This window comes from Mustela putorius, unplaced genomic scaffold (genome assembly GCF_011764305.1).
Source record: "Mustela putorius furo isolate JIRA1106 unplaced genomic scaffold, ASM1176430v1.1 tig00000508_pilon_pilon_pilon, whole genome shotgun sequence".
NCBI classification, from domain to species: Eukaryota; Metazoa; Chordata; class Mammalia; order Carnivora; family Mustelidae; genus Mustela; species Mustela putorius.
In genome coordinates, this window is record NW_025421402.1 from 1743169 (window position 1) to 1768391 (window position 25223).

At 53.3% G+C, this 25223-nt stretch overlaps 1 protein-coding gene across 3 annotated transcripts in view; it reads right to left on the reverse strand.

Annotated features, from left to right (window-relative positions):
• The window catches only part of CACNA1S (calcium voltage-gated channel subunit alpha1 S), a 67903-nt gene extending 42698 nt beyond the window's left edge, over nucleotides 1–25205 (reverse strand). For all 3 annotated transcript variants that reach the window (XM_013058125.2, XM_013058124.2, XM_004756256.3), the window contains exons 1-7: nucleotides 24887–25205; nucleotides 23156–23261; nucleotides 8075–8214; nucleotides 6300–6442; nucleotides 5968–6120; nucleotides 3151–3356; nucleotides 1653–1756 (exon numbers count right to left, since the gene is read on the reverse strand). In XM_013058125.2, the coding sequence (XP_012913579.2) occupies nucleotides 1653–1756; nucleotides 3151–3356; nucleotides 5968–6120; nucleotides 6300–6442; nucleotides 8075–8214; nucleotides 23156–23261; nucleotides 24887–25038 (1004 nt within the window). In that variant the 5' untranslated portion in view covers nucleotides 25039–25205. The remainder of the gene's footprint in view (nucleotides 1–1652; nucleotides 1757–3150; nucleotides 3357–5967; nucleotides 6121–6299; nucleotides 6443–8074; nucleotides 8215–23155; nucleotides 23262–24886) is intronic.
• Between the last annotated feature and the right edge of the window lie 18 nt (nucleotides 25206–25223).

The window sequence follows — 25223 nt, forward strand, 5'->3', positions numbered from 1 at the left end:
CCCCCCCCCCCCCAGGCAGCCTGCCTTTCTCATTGCTTTCTGCTCCTCCCATCTGATACTTCATCGTATCTCATCTTGGGGTTTCCTTGGATATGAAGGGTTAACCACATGACAGCCCATTGCCCTCACAGAATCAGCCATGGATCTTCACATTCTCCATGCTGCCCAACCTTGAAGCTACCTGAGAAATGTAGCTGGGCTTATAGACCCAAACCCTGGAGGGAATTCTCCTGAGTCTAGAAGAAACCATGTGGCGGAAGGAAGGGACCTGAGGGACCGCGAGCAGTCTTCCGACCAGCAAAGGCAACACTTGGCCTCTAAGCAGGGTCGGGGGAGGGGGAGACAGGAGCACGGTGCTGGGCTTATGACATGAGCACCTCAGCCCTCAGCACTGGCCCCCAGGGGATGGGCCCAGGCAAGGGCTCTGGACCTTTCCATGCTGTGGATCCTTGGGTAGTTCCATAAAACGTATGGGTCCCTCCTCAGAATAATGTTGTGAAATACACAACATAAAACACCCTCACTGCAAAGGAATCGATTATGTTAAAATACAGTTACTGAACTATAAGGAAATTGTGATAAAATACCACATATGTTTCTTGATTAATTCATTAACTAACAAGGTCTGGTTGCCAACCTAACAACCATTACAGTTTCAAAGTAGTAGGGAGTGGAAGCACTCTTTGCAACATTTGTAATGGGACACGTGGTTTCTACTGGGACAAGTCAGAGTCACTGCTAGTAACACTACTGTGGCGTGTGGTCTCCAAGCCTGATAAAAGGAAACACTGAACTTCAATTAGAGTTAATAAAAAGCAAAGACCAGTTCTTCTCATTCAAGTTCATGGAACCCCCTGAATTCTGCCTACACAATGCCTGGGGGGAAGCTTCTGGGGTGGGGTGATGGCAGTGGGGAAGTAGGTGCATGGTCACTTCCAGACTGTCCGCTGTGGCTGGCAGGCGGGAGGCGGGGAGCCCTCCCAGAGAGAACCTCTCTCATTAATAATGACTCTCAGTACTTAGTGCTCATTATGTGCTCAATTCTAAGTGCTTTGCATGTATTAGCTCATTTTCTCCTCCCAGCGACCCTATGAGAGTATTCCTATTGGAAGGATGTGGACCCTGAGGCACAGAGAGGTTAGGTAATTAGCTAAAGGTCACAGAGCCCTCAAGCGGTAGTGTAAGGATTTAAGCTCCAGGGCCTGGCACCTCACCGGAAGGCTACACTGACCCGTGATGCCAAGCATCAGCTGCCTCCAGGGGCAGGAGGCTGGGGTCTCAGGGCTTCGCTCAGAGGGAGTGGGGGTGCAGAGGGACCAAGGAAGAAAGGATGGGAGAAGGCTGGAGGAGAAGGAAAAAATGAAAAATTAAGGCGCTCCTACCTTTATCTTCAATGTCCCCCTTGCTAACCTGGGAGCAGAGTCTTGGCAACAGGGATAAGTGGAGGTTCTAACCCCATCTCCCTGCCCTGGTCCTCCTCCTCCTCTCACTCCCCTTCCTTCTCTACCCCCGACTCTCTTTGTCCCTCTGGCTCTTTTCCTCCTTCTCTCCCCTCCTCCCGCCACCTGCTGCCCCTTCTCCCTCCCACCTTCCCTCCCTCTTCTCCTCTCCCATCCCCCCCTCTCCTCCCAGCCGCCTGTGAGCTTCCTTACCCGCTCAGGACACCCAGCACCAGGTTGAGAATGAAGAAGGATCCCAGCAGAATGAGGGTGACAAAGTAGATCCAGGGCCACTCGTTCCCGATGGCATCATTGACCTGGTCCAGACAGAGGTGTGAGTCCCATTCACACCTGAGCACTCACATCCTGACCTGAGGACTCACGTCCCCTTCCAGACTCAGGATTCTCAGTCTCCACCTGACCCTGGGGGAGAAGGAGAGAGGCCATCTGGGCCCAGTGAGGGGACACTCCTCCCCGCAAAGCCCTGGGGCCTGGAGTTAGAAGGGCTTCTCAAAAGGAGCCTTGCTGATTGTCCACTTGGTCCAGACACGATTCACCCATTTCTCCCTGCAGCCATCCACGTCCCTGGCTCAGCTCTCTGAAACACTCTCCCCCAAGGGGGTTTCTTGACAGCTAAGACTTTTCAAAGTAGAAGAAGCACAAAGAATTCTTGGACTGAGCGTGGCCAGCTCGTTCATGAACAAGCTCTGTGACCCTAGACAAGTCACTTAACATCTCTGAGCATTATCCCATCTGTCCAAGGGGATGATGCTCTGTGCTTGCCCCTCACAGACTCGTAGCAGAGGTGAAATAACACATGTGACAGGCCTTTGAAATGTTTGATAATTTGCTCCCATAATATGAGCTTACAAGAACTATTTGTACTAATCCTTTCTATTTGCAAAGCATCTGACAGTTTGACAACCTTTGCCTCAACAGGCAGTGTCACGTGTGGTTAAGAGTTCTGGGATCAGAGCCAGATGGATGAGTTCAATTCTTGGATCTACTGCTCGCTAGCTCCATAACTGTTGGCAAGTTACTGAACCTCTCTGAGCCTCAGTTTATTCATCTGTAAAGTGGGAACAATGTCTTCCGTGGTGGGAGGATTAAATAAGAAATGCAAACTAGCTCTGGATGACACTCAGCAAATAATATACTCCAACAAGGAAACTAATGTAGCATTGACCATGTTGTTGGCACTGTTACAATTTAGCTAATCTGCCTAGTAACCTGTAACTACCCTATGATGTAGTGGTATTTTTATTTTATAGGCAAGGAAAGTGATAGCTAGTGATATTTATATCAGAAAGCAGTCTTGCTCTGGAGCAAAATGGGACTCAAAAGGCCCTTCATCCCTCAGGAAATCTGAGATTCGAGGTCATCAGGAATGAGTCACCCATGGGCAGGTTTCGGGAAAAGTTAGAAAAGTTGAGACCAGAACCCCTGGATTCCTGGTCTCCACTCCTCACCCACCTCTTAGGTCCTGCACAGACAGGCTGTACCTTGGGAACTGCCCAGAGGATGCTGGGACACACACACTTGGGGACAAGAAGGGGGACATGCACCCTATGTAGGTTTCCCAGGGAGGGGTGAGAAGGAGCAGCGGACATTAGAGTCAGACCAACAGCACCACCTCCCCCTCTCTCCCACCCAGTCCCTAGAACCTGAGGATGAAGGTAGGGGGCTCTGCAGCCGCAGGGGCCAGACCCACCCAGTAGAGAACGTCGGTCCAGCCCTCCATGGTGATGCACTGGTACACGGTGAGCATGGAGAAGCCAAAGTTGTCGAAGTGGGTGATGCCATGGTTGGGCCCCGGCCAGCCGCCCCGACACTCACTGCCGTTGATGGTGCACGGGCGCCCCGACCCCGTCCTGGCGCAGGGTGAGGGCTTCTCGTTCTCCACCGTGGCCACGATATCTGGAAGCAGAGGCAGTGCAGGCATCAGATTGGAAGTGTGGATGGACAAGAATGGAAGAAGAGTCATCTGCGATGACTGAGGACTAGGTCTAGAGCCCACTCAGCCGGAAATGTAAAGGAGTGCTCCCCGGGAGCACACGAAGCTGGAGGAGGAGGACTGCTGGGGCCCCGGCCGGCGGTGGGTGTCTACGGGCAGCCGCGATGGTATCTTGGGCCTTCTGACCTCACGAGAGGGTCGTCTTCAAGGATTAATTTCCTATGAAGTACCACTTGTGTAGCAAGGGTAACGTGAATGTCATGTCTGCCCACAGAACTTTAAAAAAGGAGGCAGCGTTGTGGCTGGGGTGGAGGTGTGAGGGTGGGGCCACTTGTGTTCTGACTTGCGTTCTTTCTGGGAGCCACATGGAGATGTCCCAGTGGGACTGAGATGAGCTGCCCTGTGACAAGAAGTTTTAGGGGCAAGGGTCTGCTCCTAGCAGGTGTTCCTAACCGGCTGCAGTCCCCTCTGTGTCCCTAGATGGTGCTCATATTGTCTCTAAAATCCTTCAGTGTCAATGACATCCTGGGTCCCCTTTTATCTTAGGACATTTTTGTCTCCTATTGTGTTCAGAGAATCGATGAGCTCATCAGAGCTGGAATGCCCTACCTCACCCATATTTACCAGGTTTGCTCAGTCTTCTAGAGATGGGAAAGGAGAACATTGATGAATTCTGAGCTCTCAGTGGGTCCCTGACCCCTCAAGTCAGGTAACTCCCAACCCAGAAAGGTTTTGGAGCACCACTGGCCAGCACTGGTCAAGAATGCATGAGGACACCAGGTGAGACCTCCGGGGGAAGGTTGTGATAAAAAGTCTCCTTCTCGGGACACCTGTGTGGCTCAGTGGGTTAAAACCTCTGCCTTCGGCTCAGGTCATGATTCCAGAATCCTGGGATGGAGCCCTGCATCGGGCTCTCTGCTCAGCAGGGAGCCTGCTTCCTCTTCTCTCTCTGCCTGCCTCTCTGCCTACTTGCGATCTCTGTGTGTCAAATAAATAAAATCTTTTTTAAAAAGTCTTCTTCTCTCTGTTTGGATAAGGCTCATTATAGGACTTAGATTGTTACAGGAACAGAAGGGGCTGAGCTGGGAGAGAACTAGGAATGGAACCACCAAAAGCTCTATCAGAGTTCACTGCCTTTTCTTGGATTTGGACCTCGGGCTGCCTGTCCCCTTGTCAGTGGGTCTGGGGAAGTGAGGAGTATCCTGTGACACTGTGGATCTTGGCAATCTTGTCCATCCTGGGTTATTCTGGTGAGTTCGAGTCTGGGTTTTTGGTGGGAGGAATTGTCGTAATAGAAGTCACCTCTTTCTGGTGGCATGTTCAGTTCCTGTAGACCCCAGTAGAAGTTAGGCTCCTAACTGAGATAGACCGACACCACCGGCTGGCAGCACTGAGTCTTGGAGTGCCTTTTCAGGGCACCTACCTGGTCAAAATAATTTTTTTTTTAATTTTTAAAGAAAGATTTTATGTATTTATTTGACGGAGAGAGAGCACAAGCAGGGGGAGCTGCAGGCAAAGGGAGAAGCAGACGCCTCACTGAACAGGGAGCCAGACATCAGGCTCGACCCCAGGACCCTGGAATCATGACCTGAGTTGAAGGCAAACACTTAACCGACTGAGCCACCCAGGTGCCCCTGGACAAAATTATTTTTATAAGAATGCCAAGACATTATTTAATCTCCCAGTCTTTCAATGAATGCAGAGTAGAGTTTTCTAGAGCCTACATGATGTGCGATTTCACAACAGACAGAACACAGAAGCAGCTGTGTGAATCCAGAAGATTCTATCAAGCCAACTCATTAAAGAGATTTAGACAAAATGTAAGACAGTACCTTTCTTTAAGTATTCTTGGTTTGGAAAAATATAGTTTTTTTTCACAAGATATCTATGTTCCTAAGTAACAGGCTTATCACTGTTCTTTGAAAATGAATTCATAAATTAATATTATGACATTTTCCTCAGTTTTCCTATCTATGGATATCAATGATTATCAGAGACTAAAGTTCGTATCAATAAAGGCTCTTTGGGGTCCTTAATAATTTTTAAGAGTGTAAGGAGTCCTGGGGCAAACAGTTTGAGAATGGCTGCTTTGGAAGGCTTGGCTCAAGTTCATTTGAGCCTTCAAGGTATGTTCTCTCTGATGACCCTACAAATGACCCTTCGGCTCTTGGGTGCTTTCTTTGGATCCCCTTTAGACACCAATCTGTGGGGCCCTGCTTGGAGGGGCTGCTCAGATCAAAGCAAAAATAAGGGCTGCAAAGAAAAATACAAATAGAAATTCAGGCTTGTCCCAAGTCTGCATCTCAGTCCACAGCTGGCCCAGAAAGCCCAAAGATACCTCGCTGGTCCGGGCTGGGCGTACTGCAGATTAAACTGTGGCCCAGTTCTTGGCCCACTTCCCTTGATCATTGACCTTGGCAGACCTGTCCTTGTCCAAGAGCAACCCATTCCTCAGGGTAACTAACAGGTGTGGGAAGCAATGACCTAGTTGCGGGGTCCTTCACAGCTGAGGTGGCTGTGCCTCTTGAGTTGCCCTAGGGCCACTCCCTCCTCCCCACGGCCCTGCGAGCTCACCTGTCCCGATGAAGTAGCAGGTCTTATGCATCTTGCCTTTGAAGAGCTCCAGCCCGATGATGGCGTAGATGATGACCATGAAGAGGACGAGCAGGGCGATGTGGAACAGGGGCAGCATGGCCTTGAAGATGGAATTGAGGACCACCTGCAGGCCTGCAGAGGGGGAGCAGGGAGGAGGAAAGGAGAGTCATCTCCTCTCTTGGGCTCCTGGCCCTCCCTCTCTCTATATCCTGGGAAGCTTCGGGGACAGCAAGGTGGGAGGGGGTCCCAGGGCTGGGCAGGGGAATGGGCTGGGAAAGGAGGAAGGGCATCTGAGGGGCACTGGCACCCACTCGGCACCCCGGACACCAGCCGGAGGGGTCTGAGCACGCGGAAGGCTCTCAGGGCCTTGACGTCCAGACCAGCCCCTTTGCTGCTCATTGGGGCTGTGTTGCTTTGGATGACGTTAACCTGTTCCAGAATCACGGTGAAAACCCTAGAGTGGAGAAGAGGGAGAGAAGGGGGTCAGATAAGCCCCTGTTCTGGGGGTCTGGGACCCCGTGTCCCATCTGTGCTCAGGGGACACTGTGGAAAAGCCTAGCGGGGAGTGACAACTCTCATCGACCACTAACTCAGATTTGGTGGTGCCTGTCTGGAAAATGTCATTAGAAAAGATTCTGAGGCCAAGTTCAGACTCAGGGAAAAGTGTACTAGATCCTGCTGAGATATCTGGGTGCCGAGGGGAGTTGAGGTCCACGTGCCACGGGGACTCATGGTCCCCGGCTGGGGAGCGGAGTGTACCCCATGGTGGGCTGAAGGTCACCAGCAGCGGTGCCCTCAGTGGGGACCCAGAGCAGAAAGCCGGAAGCTAGGTCTCTCCGTGAGGGTTGCTCGTGCTGTGCTTTCCGACAATGCCCTTTTATTTTCTTCCCTGCTCATCTGCTCCTCCTCTCAATTTACTCCAAGTCCCATTGTTGTTTGAAGGCCATCTCCAACCCTTCTTTATGAATCCTTCCTTTGACGACCGAACCCCTGGGACACTCTCCTGTGTCAGTACAACGAGGCACTGTGTGGTAGTGTCTTCTGACACTCCATTATTCTGTATACATTGGTCTTGGCCTCCCACCAAGGCAGCTCATTAAGAGCGGAGGCTGATTCACAGACTTCTGTTTTCCCCCAGGGTGCCGAAGGGCAGCGTCGTGCTTGAATAGCCAACTCTGGAACCAAGATCGCCTGGTTTGAGTCCTGGCACTGCCGCAGGCTGGCTCTGTGACCGAGGGCTGGTTGCTTGACCTCTCTGAGCCTTAGCCTCCTTAAATGGGAAAACTGAGATGGTTGAAGATCCTCAATGAGATGTTACATGTGAAATACATAGTAAGTGCTTGGTAAATACTCCTGTTATAATGGGGATTATCATGTTATGGACTGAACCGTGGGCCCCTCACATTCATATGTCGAAGCCCTGACCCTCAGTCCCTCAGAATGTGGCTGTATTTGGAGACAAGGGCTTTTTAAAGACTGAAGTGAGGCTGTGAGGGTCGATGCCAAGCCAGTCGACTGGTGTCATTGGAAGAAGAGGGGATTTGGAGGCGCAAAGAAGCCCCAGTGGGGAGCATGCGCTGGACCTCTGGGCTCCAGGGCCCGGGGTGGGGGCGGGCGGAGACAAATGCTGTTGTTAGAGGCCTCCTGGACCCCTGTTGTTGGGACTTTGTTACGGAAACCCTAGCCGACAAATATGGATTCCTAAATGTCCATCTTTGCAAACCCAGATAGCAGATGCTTAGTATAGGACCATGGAAGACATGAGTAGATGACAAAGGTTGAGAAATTTATAAACGTCCAGAAATTGCTGGCCGCTGAAACCATGTCCATCATTTCCAACTGCGTGTGATGTGAGAACAAAGGAACGCGGAGTGTCTCGCTGGGGAAGGGGTGTGTGAGCTGGGAATGTTTCACTCTCCCCCAGCACTGGCTGCATCCGTGCGGGAGCTGGCCCTTCCAGAGGCTGCCCCTGGCACAGTGCTGGGGTTCCATCTTGCTCTGGGAGGCTGCTGCTGGTGGTGGGCATAGTGATCTCAGAGATTCCCTCTGACCTCCAACCCCCCCACCCCCCACACTGGGGCCTCACCCCAGGAAGACAATGATGAAGTCTAGCACGTTCCAGCCACTGCGCAGGTAGGCATCCTGATGGAATAGGAAGCCGTAGGCAATGATCTTCATGGCGGCTTCGATCGAGAAAACAATGAGGAAGAAATACTCCAGCTTCTCCTGTGGAAGCAAACACAGTCACACCACTCTTCTGTGCATCCTGAGTGCACCCTTGAGCCGTCCTGACTTCCCCTCCAGGCAATGTTCTTTCGATGCGCCTGCCTCAGGACATTTGCACTGGCTGTTGTGTCTGCCTGGAATTCCTCTACCCTGATCCCCCACATCATGACCACACCCCCCCACATCACCAGCTCAGGTCTTTACTCAAAATTCATCCCTCACCCAGGCCTTGCCTAGACCGACAAGTACAACTTGAGGGATCTCTGACATTTTCTGTTCCTCTGGTCTGTTTTCATTTGTCTTCTTAGCACTTAGTCCTAGCTAAAAATACCACATATATTTTTATCTTGTTCATTTCCTATCTCACCCCCCCTTGAACACAAACTCCATAAAGTGTGTGGATTTTTGTTCATTTCCTTCATTATGCCTCTTCCTGGGCCTAGACTCAGATGGAGCAATGAATGGTGTGGGCAGCCCTCAAAGGGAAGGGTCCTGGTCGTTTCCGGTTTGGACATCTTTCTTCTGGCACCATCCTGAGGACTGACGGTGGGCGTGGTGGCAGAGAAGGGGAGTGTTTGTTAGAACCCTGGATGGCCCTCTCTGGCTGATGTTACCAGGGTCTGACCTTTAACTAATTACTCTGTGCCCTCCCCTGCGTGTCCTCCTGCCCCACACCAGCTGCCTGCAGGCGACCACGTAAAGGGCACGGTGCTCAGGGTGAAGGGAATCAGGCCACATTGGGAATGGAGGAGACCCTCCAGGTAAGCGCCAATGGCTTCAGCTCAGCCCTGCCCTGCAGAAGGCCTTGCAGACCCCTCCAGGTTCTGACCCTGGAGCCCAATCCTCTGATCCTCCCAGTTACCCCCTCCTGGGCCCAGTCACCCTTCCCCCTTCTCTGAGCCCAAGAGAGTTATTTCTAAACGACAAGGCAGAGTCCCCTCTGCCAAGACTCTGGGCTGAATCTCCTCTCCTTGCAGCCATCCAAACCCTGGCTTGGGGACTTCCAAGAGTCCGACGCCCTACCCCTCCAGGTCTCCCCAAACAAGCCCAGTCTTCTGAGGGGTCGTCCGCCCCGCCTGCTGCTGGCAGGACCGGCAGCACTGCACAACCCCAGGAGGTACGTAGAGAGAGACTGGCTGGTCCTCTGGACCTGACCACCAAGGGGGCTCTGCCTCACCCCAAGCCCACTCTTACCCTTAGTCACCAACACCCCACATAAGCATCCCCAACAGGGCCTCTCCATCAGCACACTATGGAGGCACAACTCATACTACTCTGAATTCATGGTTTCTTCATTCTGGATGGAGCCAGGTCAGGAGACAGATCACCCTATTAATAATCTGGAAGATAATTTATTTTTACTTCCGAGTGGCAAGTGTGGGAAGCAAGGGAACAAGTCGCCAAATGGCCCATTGATATGGATACGGTCCTAGAAACCTTCCAACTTGTCAGTCAGAGAATTTTCCTGAGAGCACAATTACCCCTTCTACACGGAGAGGAAAACTGAGATGCATACGGACTGAGCCTACTTTCCTTAACTTCACCCCTCATTCGCCCCACCAGTTTATAATCCCAGAGCTTCCTTTCTCTTCTAGTCTTTTTCTGGAATGCCATTCTACTAACAGGTTTGTTCATGTTCATTTGTTTGTTTGAAGACTTATTTATTTGAGAAAGAGAGAGAGCATGAGCAGGGAGAGGGACAGAGGGAGAGGGAGAGAACCCTCAAGCAGACTCCCACTGAGGAAGGAGCCTGCCATGGGGCGTGATCCCAAGACCCAAGATCATGACCTGGGCTGAAGCCACCCCGGCGCCCCTAACAGGCCTGTTTATAGGAATTGTGCCCAACTCGACATGACCTGGGGAATCACGGGACGCCTTGCTCCACGAAGAGCGGTAAAGGGCCGTCTGGGCCACTCCCTGCCGAGGTGGAGTAGGGGGCAACCACGAAGGGTCTCCTGGGGATGGGCTGGCTCTTTCCTCTCCTCTGTTCCTGTGCTGAGCGGGCTTCCTGGGAGTCAGGCACACCGTGAGGGACAAGAGTAAGGAGGAGGGTGAAGTCAAGTCAGCATTTACGTATTTAAGTGGCTGCAGCCCCAGGGGCAAGATGGTTGAAGTGGGGCTGGGGGGAGGGAAAACAGGGCCCAAAATAGTCACAGCGCTCCCAGGCGGGGCGGCCAGCCACGTCCACGGGAGAGCCGCCCGCACCTGCCGCTGCCTGTCTAGGCACCACCAGCCAAGGGTGCTGGCCGAGGGCCCCCAGCCTCACATGGGGTCACTCGGCTTCCACAGGCTGTTACCTCTCCCTGCAGCACCCCTGCGAGCACTGGAACGGGGGCTCCTGGAGCTCTAATGCGCTGCCGTAGGAGCCCTGTGTGTGCACACAACATGGGCACTCGGCCAGAAGGAGATGGAGGCGGGATATGTCCCTTCTTGAGTTTGGGGATAGTGCTGTCCATGTCACATTGGGTTGCCCCGCAGCCCCGCCAACTGGGGCTCCGTCTTTCACAAGGAATAAGGCACATTCATGCCACAGATGTTTATAAAATGCAGGGCTGTTGGCGGCAGGCAAGACCCGGCTCTCTCTCCCTAAGATCAAAGTTACCAGCCTTCCCTAAACCACCCCAGTTCCCTTCAGCACCCGCTTAAGAGGCCGCCATCAGCAGGCGGGAGGCCGCGGGGGATCGGCGCGCAGTGTCTCATCTGCTCTGCTCTTTTGGACAACCTCCTAACCTCTTGCATCTCGGCTTCCTCGCTTGTAAAACTGAGACCCGCCCACTACCCAGAAGAGTCATCGTGAGGAGTAAACGGCCTCCGTAAGGGAGTGCCAGCAAAAGGCCTCACACGTTCCAAATGTCAGTAAATCAAGCCATTCTGATGAGAGAGACAGACCTGGGTGCCCTCGTGCAATTCTGTTTTCTGCTCACGCCCTGTTCTCTCGGTTTCCACAGGGCTGTGGTCCGAGGTCGCATCTGTGGGTGGCTCACCGGGTCTCGGCTCAGTCCTGCCCTGAATCCAACATGCTTAAAGCTGAACTTCCTCCTTTGTCCCTGTCTCGGTCAGTGGCACCCAGCTGCCCAAGCCAGGAGCCCAGGGTCCTTCTGGGCTCTTCCCATCACTTTCCCCTAGACCCTGCCCATCAAGTTCAGACTTCTTAATTCCCTGATGCTCCCGAATGCACCCCTGCTGCCCTCACTGCCACAGTTGTCCCCGTATATAGGAATCCAACCATCCGCTGGCCTGCTTTCTCCAATGGCTCCAGACGGCTTACCAGAAAAATCCAAATGCCTTCCCATGGCACCTTAAGGCCCACTATGACCCAACTCCTGCTGCCACCCCTGACTTCCCCGTGGCCTGCTGGCTCCCCACCAGTCACATGGAATGATGTTTGGGTCCCCCAGCTCTCCCCAGCTTAGCTCACAGTGGCCCTTCTTCTCAGAACGTACCTGTGGCCTGTCACCCAAGTAAGACCTGTCACCTAAGAAGGTCCTTCTGGCCCTGCACAGGGAGTGGAAGTCCTGGGTGTCCTCACCTTCTCCTCTAATACTGTGCCTTTCACCAAACTGCAGCCTTCTTGAGACCGTGTGTGTTCTCAGCTGTGGATTCCCCACGGTTTTTCTGCTTCATTGATAAGCTTTCATGGATAAGCTTCATGCTTTCCCCCTCAGGAGTGGTATTTGGGGGGGTGGTCAAGGGTCTCCCTGCACTGAAGGCTGCTCAGACTCTCTGGTGGAGGTGGTTGGGGGAGATTTTGTGGCCTGACCCCCGCCCCCAATGGTGTTTCTGATTCCCTGCCCCCACAAGAGTCTTCCGCCCACCGCAGGCCTAGCTGAAAATGTGCTGAGCTCAGGGCTTTTTGCCCCTGCTGTTCCCTCTGTCTGGAACGTTCTTCCCAGATAACCTCTTGGCTCACTGTCTGCTTTCTTTTGGATCCCAATTCGAATGCCACCTTATCACCGAGGTGCACCTGTCACTCTATGTCCCCTCGCCCCTCTCCATCTCCTTACCCTCCTTTGTTTTCATCTTTAGCAGTGATCACCACGTAGTGTACCACACAATTCTTTCTTTCTTTCAACTCTCCCTTGGCCTGAATATAAGGTCCAGGAGAACAAGGCCTTGGCTTTGTCCAGCGCTCTGTCACCCACATCTAGAATAGTTCCCCACCGACACCAATCTTTGTGATCAGAGGAAGTGAGCCAGTGTCCTTAGCGCGCTGCTTCTCTGGGTCCAGCCTGGAGAGCGGGGCTGTCCACAAACCATTGTTACCACTCTGAGGCAAGGGCAGCCACGGAAAATAAGCATTTGGAAATCGTGACAGCGACTCGCCACAAGTTCTCAGCACGTGGGCGGACTACAGGCTCAGACTGGGCTTGGCGAGTCTCACGGGATGCGCGTCCCATGAAGTGGGCAGGACCCCCGACCCATCCACAGTGGACGGTAAATTGGAAGCAACAGACTGGTCTTTCTCCACAAATCGTCTGAGAATCTCTATTTAGAGCATATTGTGCAGCCTGGCACAGAGCAAGTGCTCAAGAAATGTTTGTTGAATGAATACTAAAATACAGTAGAAAATCATCATCTCTCCTGCAAAATAATTTAAAGGGAGGTGCTGATACTGCATTTATACTGTGAAATACAGATTATGGGCTTCACCCTGCTAATGGCACAGAGCTTCTAAAACACCTGGAATTTCCTAAGTGATGAGAGTGACAAAGGTGTCTTTTGTTATTTTAATGAGATAATGGCTTTCAGAGGAACCAACCACGGAATTAGAAGGTTAGAATTTATAGTCCCATCCCCTTATCCTCCAGGGAGAGGAAAGGGGCTGAAGGTTGACTCCATCACCAATGGGCAATGATTTAACCCACCGTGCCTATGTAATAAAGCCTCCATGAAAAGCCAAAAGTACAGGGTTCAGAGAGTTTCTGAGTCAGTGAACAGTGGAGCTGCAGGGAGTGTGGAACACTCAGAAAGCATGGAAGCTTCGTGCCCTTTTCCCCCATACCCCGAGGTCAAGGTATGCATCTCTTCCATCTGGCTTTTCCTGAGTTACATCCTTTTATAGTGAGCCAGTGACGGAGCCGGTAAAATGATTTGCTGAGTTCTGTGAGCCACTCTAGCAAAGGAATCAAACCTAAGGGGAGGGTCATAGGAACCTCCTATCCTTAGCCTGTCAGTCAGAAGCAGAGATAACAACCTTGCTTCAGAACTTGCTATTGGCTTCTGAAGTTGGGGGTGCTGTCAATCTGGTAGGGCTGAGCCCTGAATCTGTGAGATCTGGTGTTCCGTCTAGATAGGCAATGTCATAATTCGTTCCAGTTGTCGGACACCCAGCTGGCGTGAGAGTGTTTCTTGGTGGTGTGGGGAAATCCCCCCATACGCCCTAGAACTGGGTGCAGAATCAACACAGGTGTAGCCTCGGGGTCTCTACTCCTAAGAAGGGACACTACACTGCAGGCTCTGAAAGGGAATGACAGCTCTGATTGATTCCCTGGCCCTCCTGACCTCCTGGGAGGATCGTGCTTTGGGAGAAGCTTTGGGAGAAGTCCGGCTTTGGGCGAAGCCGGCTTCCTTCAAGGGCCTTCGCTGCCACGTGTCCCCTTCAGGGAGTTCTTGTCTCTCCACAAACAGACCTCTAACCGGGGCTTCCAGGGGCACCTCTTGGCCAGAGGTAGGCCTGGTGTAAGGCGCTGACCCACAGGCCTTGCCCCAGCTCCTGGGGGCGTTAAAGCTGGACACTCCCGAAGTCCTGGGCTGAAAAAGGCAAGGCTCAGACTGCACTTCCCTCACCCTCCTTCTGTCTCTATTTTCCGGCTGCCTTCCAGCCATAAGGGTCAGTCAGTCCTGCCATCTGCTCCCCCCTCTCCCCGGCCTGTACTGGCCTTGAGGGAAGATGGCGGGAGTTGGCTGCTCCCTGTCTGGGACCAGAGAGGCAGCTGTTACCACATCCTCCTCATCCCCACCCCCACACTGCAGCCTGCAGGAAGACTGGACTGGACTCCCGTCTCCCAGGCCCCCAGCAGCCCTCTTTAGGGCTCAGGAAGAACCATAAGAGCCAAGAGCAGGGCTAAGAAAGGAGCCGGCATGGCTCAGCCAACGGGCTCCCTGGGAAGGGGGTTTGCCATCACCATGCCCTCCCCACCACCTGGGCCTGAGTCTCCTTCCTTAGGGTCAACCCCTTGTGATCTGTTAGCACACAAATCCTCCTGGTGGAAGGGCATTCTTTCATATTTGTTGTTAACTTTTGAAGGCACATTCGCTTCAAGGAGCCAAAGTGAGTTTGGCTGAGGGAGGGGGAACCCAGGGTACATGGAGAGGGCTCAGGCTGGCTGGTGGGGGGCTCCGTATGGGTATCTCCCCACAGCCCCTCATGCTCGTGGGCCTCACAGCAAGTGCTCGAAGCAGGCTGGCTGGGTGCTGCTATTATAAGATACTTTGCTAACATAAATGATTGTTTTCCCCCTGATCCATCCCCTGTCTTCCTCCCATAAGCAGACAGCAAGGCTGAGTCTCCTGCCCCAGGAGAGGTTGTGCCAGGGCCCCAGGCCTTCATTTTCTGAAGTCTGAACCCACCATGTAAGAACGGGTTGAAGAGAAGAGTCTATCTCACAAGCAAAACAGAGATGACCCCAGGGTTAAGAAGCCTCTGGGGTAGATCGGGTTGGGGGTCTTCTTCCTCATCAAGCCCGAAAGATGTAGCAGGGTCTGGGAGGAGGCCTCAGGGCGCCCCCAAGAAAGCAGGGTCCCTTCTTGCCAAGGATCCCTGCCCCTTCAGCTTTGCATGGAGACAGTGGAGGGCTGCCTGAGGGGGCCAGGGGGCTGGTACAATAAGGCCTCATGTGGGATGGACAGAGCACCTGTGACCCTTAACCCTGCCTGAGATGCAGGACCCGGCCCAAGCCCAGGGCAGGCAGGCTAACGGAGAGTGGCGAGAATAACCGATGTTCAGGTTCTCCCCATCCAGAGGGATCCAGCTCAGAATCCAGAGAATGCTAATTTCTAGGAAAAATGATATTTCCTGAGCACCTCAATTCTAGACAAATGTTCAGCCCTGCTACACTGTTTTTCCTACTTCCCAGCTAAGGAGAGTGGGGCTTAGAGAGGGAACCAGGGTGCCTGAGGCCAAGAGGGTTTGTCCCACCTGCCGTGACCGAGACAAAGAATTTTCTACTAAATCAGCCTGGTGTCCGGTGACCACACCATTCACGGGGTGACCAGGGTCCTGGCGTCTATCTCCATGACCACCTCAGCCTCCAGGTTTGGAAAATGACCCGTTCAGGCGTGAGGAATGTAGCTATATTTAGCCTGATGGACTTTTACCTAAATAGATGTGATCTGAGTGGGCCTCTCCTGCCATCCTGCTTCCCCTGCCCTTCCCACACAGAACTATACTCTCCCAGGTCTTGGTAGGTCAGACATGCTAGGGCTTTCTACCCAAGCAAGACCGTGGAGCGCAGAGTAGCAGGAGGCATCTGCATACTTGCGGTGGTGGTGAAAGGTGGGGTGAGGGGAGACTGGGGTGCCCAGGCTGGGAGGGCATGGGAGACCAGTACGTCTTAGGTAATCATAGTGCTAGCTAAGATATATTCAGCACCCACTTACATACCAGGCTTTACTCGAGCCACATACATGCATTTAATCCTCACGGAACCGTGTAAGGGAGGTACTCCTACCCTCATCTTACAGAAGAGGAAACTGAAGCACAGAGGGGTTAAGTGATTTCTCTGGGAACACACAGCTATTATGCAATAGAACAATAACGTGAACCTAGACGGTTTCCTTCCAGGGTCGGTGGTCTCAGTCAACAGGCCATGCCAGGAAGGGAGAGAAAAACAGCAAGCCTGGGATGCCTGGAGGGCTTTGTCAGGTCTTGCCCATGTCTGCCATGGCCCCGTGGCTGTGTTCTTGGAGTGCTGGTCCGACAGAGAAGGAAAAGAATGAAAACCGCACAACCCCTGTGAGCCAGGGGGGATGTGACGCCATTGCCCTGATTGATGTAAGAGTTCTGCAAGGGTCGCTATCGTGGTCCCCTGTGAGGTGACTGAGGCTCAGAGCGTTCAAGAAGCTGCCAGAAATCCAGGTTGGAGGCAGGTTGTCTGATGTGCAAGCCCTTTGTTCCTCTCCCCTCTGACTCCCCCAAAGTCTGCACAACTTGGACAGGGCGCCCAGGGGTTCTTCCAGGTTTCCGTTGTTCATTCCCCCCCACCACCCCGGTCTGCAGCTGTGCCTTGTGCAAGAGGCACAGAGTGGGGGTGGGGAACGTTAAGCCCCCAGAAGGGAAGCTGAGTCCCTGCAGTGAAAGAGGGCAAGCTTCAAGGTGGGGCCGGTAGGCAGCTTTCATTTCACTTTGCCAGACCCTGTACGGTGACCCAGACTCCATCACCTGGGTCCGGCAGGTCCCGCCCGGATCTCCAAAGAAAAGGCCAGAGCTGGGGTCCATCCGAGGCCGGAGGCTCTCCAGATGGTGAGGTGGAGTGGGCTGTGGGCCGCAGGAGTCCGCAGGCACATTCCAGACTCTATAAAAAGACAAGTGCGCTGGATGCCAGAGGCTTAGGCTGCAGCCTTACGCAGAAGACTGCACAGGAACCTGAACCCCAGGAATGTACTGGGGCATGGCCGAGTCTGCTGACATGGGCGGGCTGGCAGGCGTGGGCCCACTGCTCTCCGAGGGCCAGGCCTGGGGAAGCTGGGGAGGTGGGGGCCAGGGACAAGCTGAAAGGCTGAATCCCGCTCGCCTGGCCCTGCCCCGGGGACCACCAAGGCCCACCTAACCGGTATGCCGAAAATCATCCAGAACTTAGAAGTTAGACAAAGGGAGGTCATCATGTCCTTATAAGGTCACGTTGGAGCATTTTGTAACAGGCCTGGCCAAGGACTATTTCATCTAGGACAAAGTCTGTCAGCCCCGGCCTTATTCACATTGTAAGCCGGAGAATTTTCTGGTGGAAGGACGTCCTCCTAGGCATCGTGGGATGTTAGCAGCACGCCCCGCCTCTACCTGCTAGATCCCAGGAGTGTGGGAATGGTCCCCACCAGTTTCCCAGCATTGCCAGATTTCCTTTCCCTCCCCTCCCCTTGCAAACCCCTGAGCTGGGGGAAGGTACCTGTCCAACTCTCACACTTCTGTCCTGTAGAGATGCAAATGATTTCTGCCTGCTAGAAAACATAACGCCAATGGGTGACTGTTTCTTTGCCCCGTGGGACATCAGGTAGCCCGGTGTCTAACCTGGGAATCTTATTCCATCATTTCTTTCTCCAATATCATACACTTCTGTTCCTCTAATTCTCTTAGAATCAGCTTTACCCTCCTGTTCGTTCTCTTCTAGGTTGAATTACTCTTTGAGCTGCGTTCCTTCTTTATTTTAATCAGAGTCATGTTTGCACTGTTTGAAAAGCATACTCAGACACGGGGCTATTTTGAGGATGAAGTGAGATAATGCAGCAAAAGCGATCAATTCCCAGTCTGTGCCCAATAATTAGTAACTCTGATCCTTGTTGCTTTTCCATATGAGTGTCCTCGGGCTGCTCAAGGCTGGGGTGGTGATGCTTCCAAAGTCCCCTTTAACTCAGTCAGGGGTCTCCCCTAGGAGCAGCATTCCTTCAGACTTCAGGGAGCAAATGGGCCTTCCAGGACCAGAGCTGGCTTGGGAGCATCTTGGTCTAGGTTGGGGGCTAGGGCCCTGAGTTCCGGTCTTGGCTTCCAACTGCCCCTGGACGTCTCACTGCCCTTTTGCTGGCCCCCATGGTGACTCTGTGTCTATTCCCTCCTCCTGCTTCTCCGACAAATGGTGCCTTTTGTGACCTACAACCGCAGCCTTCTCTTTCTTGGGAGAATTCCAGGACAGGGCTGTGTTCGACGCCGGCTTCCCAAGCTTAAGGCAGGCTTCTCTCTTGGGCACATGGAGTCCGGTCCAGAGAGAGGCTGAGGCTGGGTGCTCTGAGCATCCGTTCTGGCCTGGGCAGGCAGCAGTTTTCCAATCAGGAAAAAACAGGGTTATAGCAAGGGACTGGGGCCTGCTCTCGTGGGACTCCTTCCTGCGCCGCTCGCCAGGGAAGTAGGGATGGTCATCCTCTCCTCATATCAAGAAAACCACGTCAAGATGCCCAACACAGGGTACAGGCCTGCCCACACAGCCCACTGGGCATGTGCAGTGACTTAACCTCCCAATGCCTCAGTTTACTCTTCTGTAAAAATGAGAAAAATAATACTACCTGCCTTGTGGAGTGTTGTGGGCAATAAATGAGGTCATGCATGTACAGCATTAGAATAGGTCCTGCACAATCGTGGGTGCTCAGCAAACACTGGGTGCTGTTGGTGGTGAGGAAGGGGCGGAGAATAATTTGCTGGAGAAGGGGGTTGGGGTGGCCAGGGAAGCCATTCAGAGAGGTTGGAGGTTTCAAGGAGTGAAAATGAAAAATCTAAGAGAAATCAGGGACAGATAGCAGGTGGGGTAAAGAGGAATTTTTTTTTTTTTTAAATGTATAATCCTTTGGGCATAGCCTTTGAATCTAGAACAACCCAAGGGTCTCTGTGATTAAGGCCTTGTGACTAGGGAGCCTGTTCTGAGACACTGTGATTTCTGTATAATAAAATTCCTTATGTTGAGAGAAGGGAAGCCACAGCACACCTGGTCTTGATTCATCCAGTAACTTCTCTCAAGTATCTGACGTTACCCCCATCTTACCAGCAAGGGGACTGAGGGCACAGAGAAGTCAAATAACATGTCCAAGATCATACAGCTAGAATATCAATGGTCCTGGACTCAAAAGCATACATCAGTAGCTCCGGGACCCACTTTTCCCCAACCTGGCTGATTTCAGAGCTCCTCTCCCACTCTGCCGTGAGGATACACAGCTGGCCAGGACATTAGCGTCCCCGACCCACCATGTCTCCCCAGAACTCCCCTGCCCTCCCTGGACCTCAGTGTCTCTTCTGTTCAGGAAAGACCCTGTTTCCCCCCCACTGGCACAGAACAGGGAGAATTGGGGTGCAGGGGGGAGCCTCAGCACCGTCCATCACCTGCAGCAAGAGCTTACAGGTGGGGAGGGAAGGAGATGGGCAGCAGGAGAAAGCTCCTGGCGGGGGGTGGGGGGGGCACCCAGACTGTGCAGGGGAGCCTGACCCACAGTCGGGTGTCAGGGTGTCTTTCCCACAGTGGAGGGTGCCGGCCACCTCCTGACTCTGTTCGCACACAAAACCACTGTGGGAAGCCTTCCTCGCCTCCTGACCAGCCCTGCCCCCTACCTCTCACCCATCCAATGCTCAGCCCTGCAAAGCCAGTCGCCTGGCGAGCGCTGGCACCTGCATGTCAACATGACAGAAACCAAAAATCACTGTCCCTCCTCCCACCTCAGCCTGCTCCTCCCTGGGTGCTGCCCGTCTCGTAAAGCGATACGGCCACCTGCTCTGTCACCTACTCTGAAACCCCAGCGTCATCCTTGCCTCTTGTTCCCCTCCGCCCCACACCTCCCCACATCCCTCAGGCACCCAGACCCGCTGAGCCATCGCCTCGCTATCTCTCCACGTCATCCTCTCTCCCATCAGGCCTCAGTTCCAGTCTCCCCCACTTCCTGCCTGGACAACTTCATAGCCTCCCCCCTCCTCTCCCAGCTTCCCCTTCTCATCGCCCCCCTCCCCCAGTCCCCCCTCTACGCGGTGGTCCGAGAGATTTTTTCCAGGTTGCAAACTCATCCCTCAACCTCTTGCTTCCAGCACCTCGCTCATGGGGCTCCCTGCGGAGGCATCCACAAGCTCTCCCCTGGTGTTAAAATATAAAGCATTTTAACACCAGGGGAGAGCTTCCTTCCATGGTTTCCTTTTCAACCTGTCACGGGGCTTTTAATTGCCTATTATCTGCTGGGGGGGTGGTGGCGAGTGCGGACCCTCGCAGGCACTCCCCAGCCTCCTCCATGACCCACTCACCATCCAGCAGCCAGACCGCCTGTCTCTTGGCTGGAGGTGGGGAAGTAGAGGCAGGCCTCTCCCTTCCCACAGCCTTGCTGCCTCCACCCAAAGCGACAGCCAGCACAGGGGTATGGTGGCCTCTGCTCCAGGAAACACGTAGTATCTGCTTGGGGGACGAGCCATTGGCTCCACCTGGCAGTCATTCACGGAATGGGCTGTGACCTTGTCAACCTAGAGTGGGGACAGCCCTTGCCACACCCTATCTTGAGACACCCAAGACCCTCGTGTACCCAACCCTGACCCTGGCCCAGGACACCAGCAGGGAGAGACGGAGCAGTGTCTGTCCGTTGAGGTGGGAAGCTGGTAGGAGGTGGCGGGGGCGGGGGGGAGGGGGAGGGGAGCTGGGAGTGGGCCATGGCTCCAAGCCACTGGTCCATGTACCTCCATATACCATTGTCCCATTGGTCTTCACTCACAAAATAAGGATTCAGAGATAAAATCGTTTTAATTTCCTGTACTGTAACCACAGATCATTAAACCTCAAGCATGGGACTCTTCTGAGTGTGGGCCCCAGAGCGACTACATAGGTCACATCCCCATGAAGTTGGCCCCTTCCTCATCCTTAGCATCTCAGGATAAACATCTCATCCTCTGGGAAGGACTAGGTCCTCCTCCAGTATTCATAGTGTCCCAAATCTTATACACTTCCCATCTCATTTTATCTATAATTTAAGTGTAATTGGTTTAATTATATTATGTTTAATTGATTTAATTAATTAAGCCCTGGGAAGATTAGAACTATGTCTACTGGCCCCAGCATGGGCCAGGGATGTAATGGGCACTAAATAAAAATTTATTAAATGAATGAGAAAGTTAATGAAGGATTAGTCCTTGGGCCTCCCTTCTTAAAAACTACCGGTTGTTTTGGATGACCTGAAAGTCCCTAACCTCTCTCAGATACCTACAAATCATCCAATATAATAAGAGAGAGATAAATATCTGATTTCCCTTCCTTCTGGTCTAATTCCTCTAATTTTCCTCCTGCTGGATTGTGTGGAGATGAACATATAATTGACAAGTGGGAATTAAGAGTCCACAGCTAGGGGCTGGCTCAGTGGGTTAAAGCTTCTGCCTTCAACTCAGGTCATGATCCCAGGGTCCTGGGATTGAGCCCTGCATCGGGCTCTCTGCTCAGCAGGAAGCCTGTTTCCTCCTCTCTCTCTGCCTGCCTCTCTGCCTACTTGTGATCTCTGTCTGTCAAATAAATAAATAAAATCTATAAAAATAAATAAATAAATAAAAAGAGTCCACAGCTGGAAGCTGGCTCTGTGACCCTGAGTATCACCTACCCTCTCTGGGCTTCACCCCAAAGGGATCAGATTAGGATCCCTCATTGATTGTTAATAGTCTGTCTCACCTTGACATTTGAAGTGATATTCACTGCTTTGGAAAGGTTTCTGGTAAGGTTTTCCTCTTTCAGAAACTCATCATCTTGTGTCTGTGAGCTCTAGACCTTGCCCAAGGCTTTGTAACTCCAGCCCACAGGTTAAAAGAAAGTGCACAGGACCTGGTGAAATTTTTAGGGCAGCCATTTTGTTTCAAGATGGAAGATAACAGACCCAGTAACTTAACCCCCTCCAGAGAGCAATTTTTTTTTGAAAGTAGTCAACTTCTTAAGGAGTTGAAATGGAACAAAGGCCCCAAAATATGAAATCCTGAAGAGTGGGGGGGAACCTAGAGCCCTCCTGGATTCAGGGACACTGAATAAAAAGCCAGTCTTGTGGAAGGCTCAGAGCCCCCTCCCGGGCTTGGTCGTACGGGTCCTGCCTACAGTTCATCTCACTCTCCTTCCACACTCAGGAGCTCAGAGTTTTTTCTGTTTATAGCCAAGCACACACTTAAAACCCCAGCTTCTTACCAGCTCAAGATAGATTCCCATGGAAACGGGCAGAAAAGAGAGGCAAAGATAAATATCTTTCTTTCAGGCTCCGGATGCATGTTAATTGGCCTCCCCCATCCCATCCCTGTGGTACAAATGCAGGACAAAGCCTGTCGAGATGGTGGGTCCATTGTCCTGTCTCCTCGGAGGGGCCAGACTGTAAATGCCTGAGAGCTCAGTTTCTTATGAGGGCTTCCCCTAGAAGTCCTCTCGCTGTCACCACATGGGCAACACAGTGATAATGAGAGCAAGTCCTAAAGTCAGAGAGGCCTGAGTTTGAGACCCTGTGGCAAGGATTTGCATGTGGGGTGACCCTGGGCAAGTGACCCAAACTCTCAGAGCCTAGATTTCCTTGTCTTTTATGTGGATTTAACAGTGTTGCCTCACAGGGGGTAGTTCAGAGAATTAAGTAAGACAATAACGTAAAATATTCAGCACAGAGGCATCCAGTAAGCACAGCATAAATGGTAACCATGTTTACTACTGTCTAGTCAGCGCTTCGCCTCCACAGGGCACGGTCTTCTAATCTGTAAACCAGTGATGTGGGGAGGAGATAGGACAATGGGATTCTGGAAAACCCCTTCCAGATCCGGCATTTCTGTGTCCATGTTATCAGTGAAGGGGCGAGGAGAATGTAGGCTAGCGCTCTAGAACACATGCTCTCTTGGAATCCCTAGATTCCACTCTCCCAGGAGGCAAGCTCCTTCTGGATAAGGTCCCGGAAAGGGAAAGTAGCCCTCGGCCTCCCTCACTCTGTAGCTGACCTTACTAAGCCTCAGTTTCCACATCCGTCACATGGCACCTCTTTAAGGGGTTGTTGTGTGGATTTTCTGAGCTTCCCCTCATCAAATGCTTAGCACAGTGCTTGGGCACAGGGAGTCCTTGCTCAGTGCTGGCCAATATTCCAGAATCCAGAGTTAGCAGGTTTGCCCTGCAAAGCTGTCGAGTGGCTCAGCCGTGCAGGTGGCTGGAAGGGTGGGGTCTGTCGCCTCAGGACACAGGAGCCCCAGCACCCCACTAGCAGGCAGTCCACCAAGGGGGCCTCCCTCAGCCTGGGGCTGCAGGCCCATGGGTTGGGGGGGCAGGAGGACCTCTCTTACCAGGCCAAGGTTCAGAGTGTTGTTGTCATCTTCTGGCATGGGCAGGTACACAGCCAGCGCCACACAGTTGGCAAAGATGGTGAGCAAGATGATGGTCTCAAAGGGTCTGGTGTCAGGGTTAAGGAGAGTGGGGTGTGGGATCGGTAGCGTTAAGGGGAGCGGTGCCCTACAGTACGGGCCCCTGTTGCTCCTTCCCTGCTCTGCTGCAGGTTACAGAAATGGCCAGGTTCTCCTCGGGAACAGGTAACTTCCACTTAGCCGTGAGGGCAACTTGAGGCGCCAGCAAGCTCCTGCCCATCCCCCAACCCTACCTGTCCACTATCCTGAGATGCCATGATTTTCTGAGATTCTGGCCAGACAATATGGGGGGCTCACTCAGAGAACTGGCAAGGGCTGCTGGGGGCTGAATATCCAGAGGACGGGACGGGAAAGGGGAACCTGCAGAGGTGGTACCTGAATCAACACCCCCCCCCGCCCCGCCCAACTGGGTCAGCGGCCCACCCCGCCCCCTCCCCAGCCACGCTCACACGCTGGGGTGCGCATCCCACACCCACTCACGCCTCCCTCCCAGACACACCCATCCCCTTCACAGTCATTTCCCAGAGGGTACCCCTGGGGCCCATTCCTTTGTGGGAGAGCCCCGCAACCCATCCCATCGGCTGAGCCACTGGAAAGCGGGTGGTGGAGGGGGGGTCCGGTTGGGGGATGGGAGGCACGGTGCACAGAAGGTCTGGACCGACCACCGGCTTCTCTTCCTGCCAGGGTTTGAAAAGAGGTGGGCCGCAGGGGCGGAAGCTGCAGAGGAGAAGGCGCAGAGGTACAGAGGATGTAGGAGAGAGAACCCACCGGGAGAAACTCGATTCCCTGGGTGCTGCATGTCATCAGGTGGGGGGGGGCAACTCCGATCCCCGCCTTTCCAACTGGTCCCAAGTTTTTCTTATCCTTCCCTTTAGCCCTTAGTCTCCTGTCTTCTAGGGAACAGCTGGTGGGTGCCCAGGCTTCCAGAACCTTACAGAAATATTTCAAATATTCCTGACCTCTCTCTCTGAGAAGGCACTTGACCAGCCCTTCCCCCCAATCTCCTTCCCCAAATAACCAGATATTTTCATCGGTCTTCCTCTCAGAGCTAATGCAAACAGAGAAAGGGTTGGCGAGTCCCAGTCCCCAGCATGGTATGTCTGAGTTATTACCGCCGGGTATCTCAGCCTGCTCCCCGAGCCCCCCACAGCAGCCCTTTGTTCAAGGCCATTTCTCTCTCGACTCCATCCTCAGCCAGACGCCCCCTCGCTCTGCAGTCTCTGTGCCTTCACACCCTCTCATCAAGGGTGGAGGGAACTTTCTTGCAGAGGCCCTACTTCTTTCTCTCCTATCCTATATCAGAATGAGACTGTTGCCTCACACCCCTCAGTGGAGCCCCACGGTAACAGGGTTTGGGCACACGTGTGAACTGCCCCCGTGGGACATCTGGGTCCCTTCCGCAGATGGTTGTCACCAGGCCTGGGGCCGAGCACTCAGGCCGCAGCGGCCCCGCCAGGTCCTCCTGCTGCTCCCCTCCCTCTCAGCTGAAGCTTTCCATTCCAGAGGCTCCTTATCCTCTTCTGGGGCAGTGCACCCCATCTCCAGGTCCCCAGGCCCCTGGGCCCCCAAAGTCTGGGTTCTGTGACTATGCCCTGCCTCCCTCTCCCACATGACAGAGGCTCTCCCCGACAGCCCGGAGGTCCCAAAGGATACTTCCATTCCACGATGTTGATGCAGGCCTTCCTCAGGGGGTTCTGGAGGGTCAAGCAGAACAAGGCCCGGGGCGGCCTTGGCAGGATCTCCGGAACTGGCTTCTTGGGCTGTTTCTTCCTCAGACCCTCATCCTGGGGTGAGGACGGCTCCATGGCTTTCCTGGCAGTCTCGCTGTCTCCTGTCCCCCACCCCGCTGCCCTCTTCTCCCTCCGTCCCCAGTGCCCCCACCTTGGGGACTGGACCGGCTGAGCCTGCTGGGCCACGCGTGCCCTGCTGAGCCAGCCCAGGGGCGGGGGCGGGAGGATTACTTTCCCTGCTCCCAGCAAGTAAAATTAGC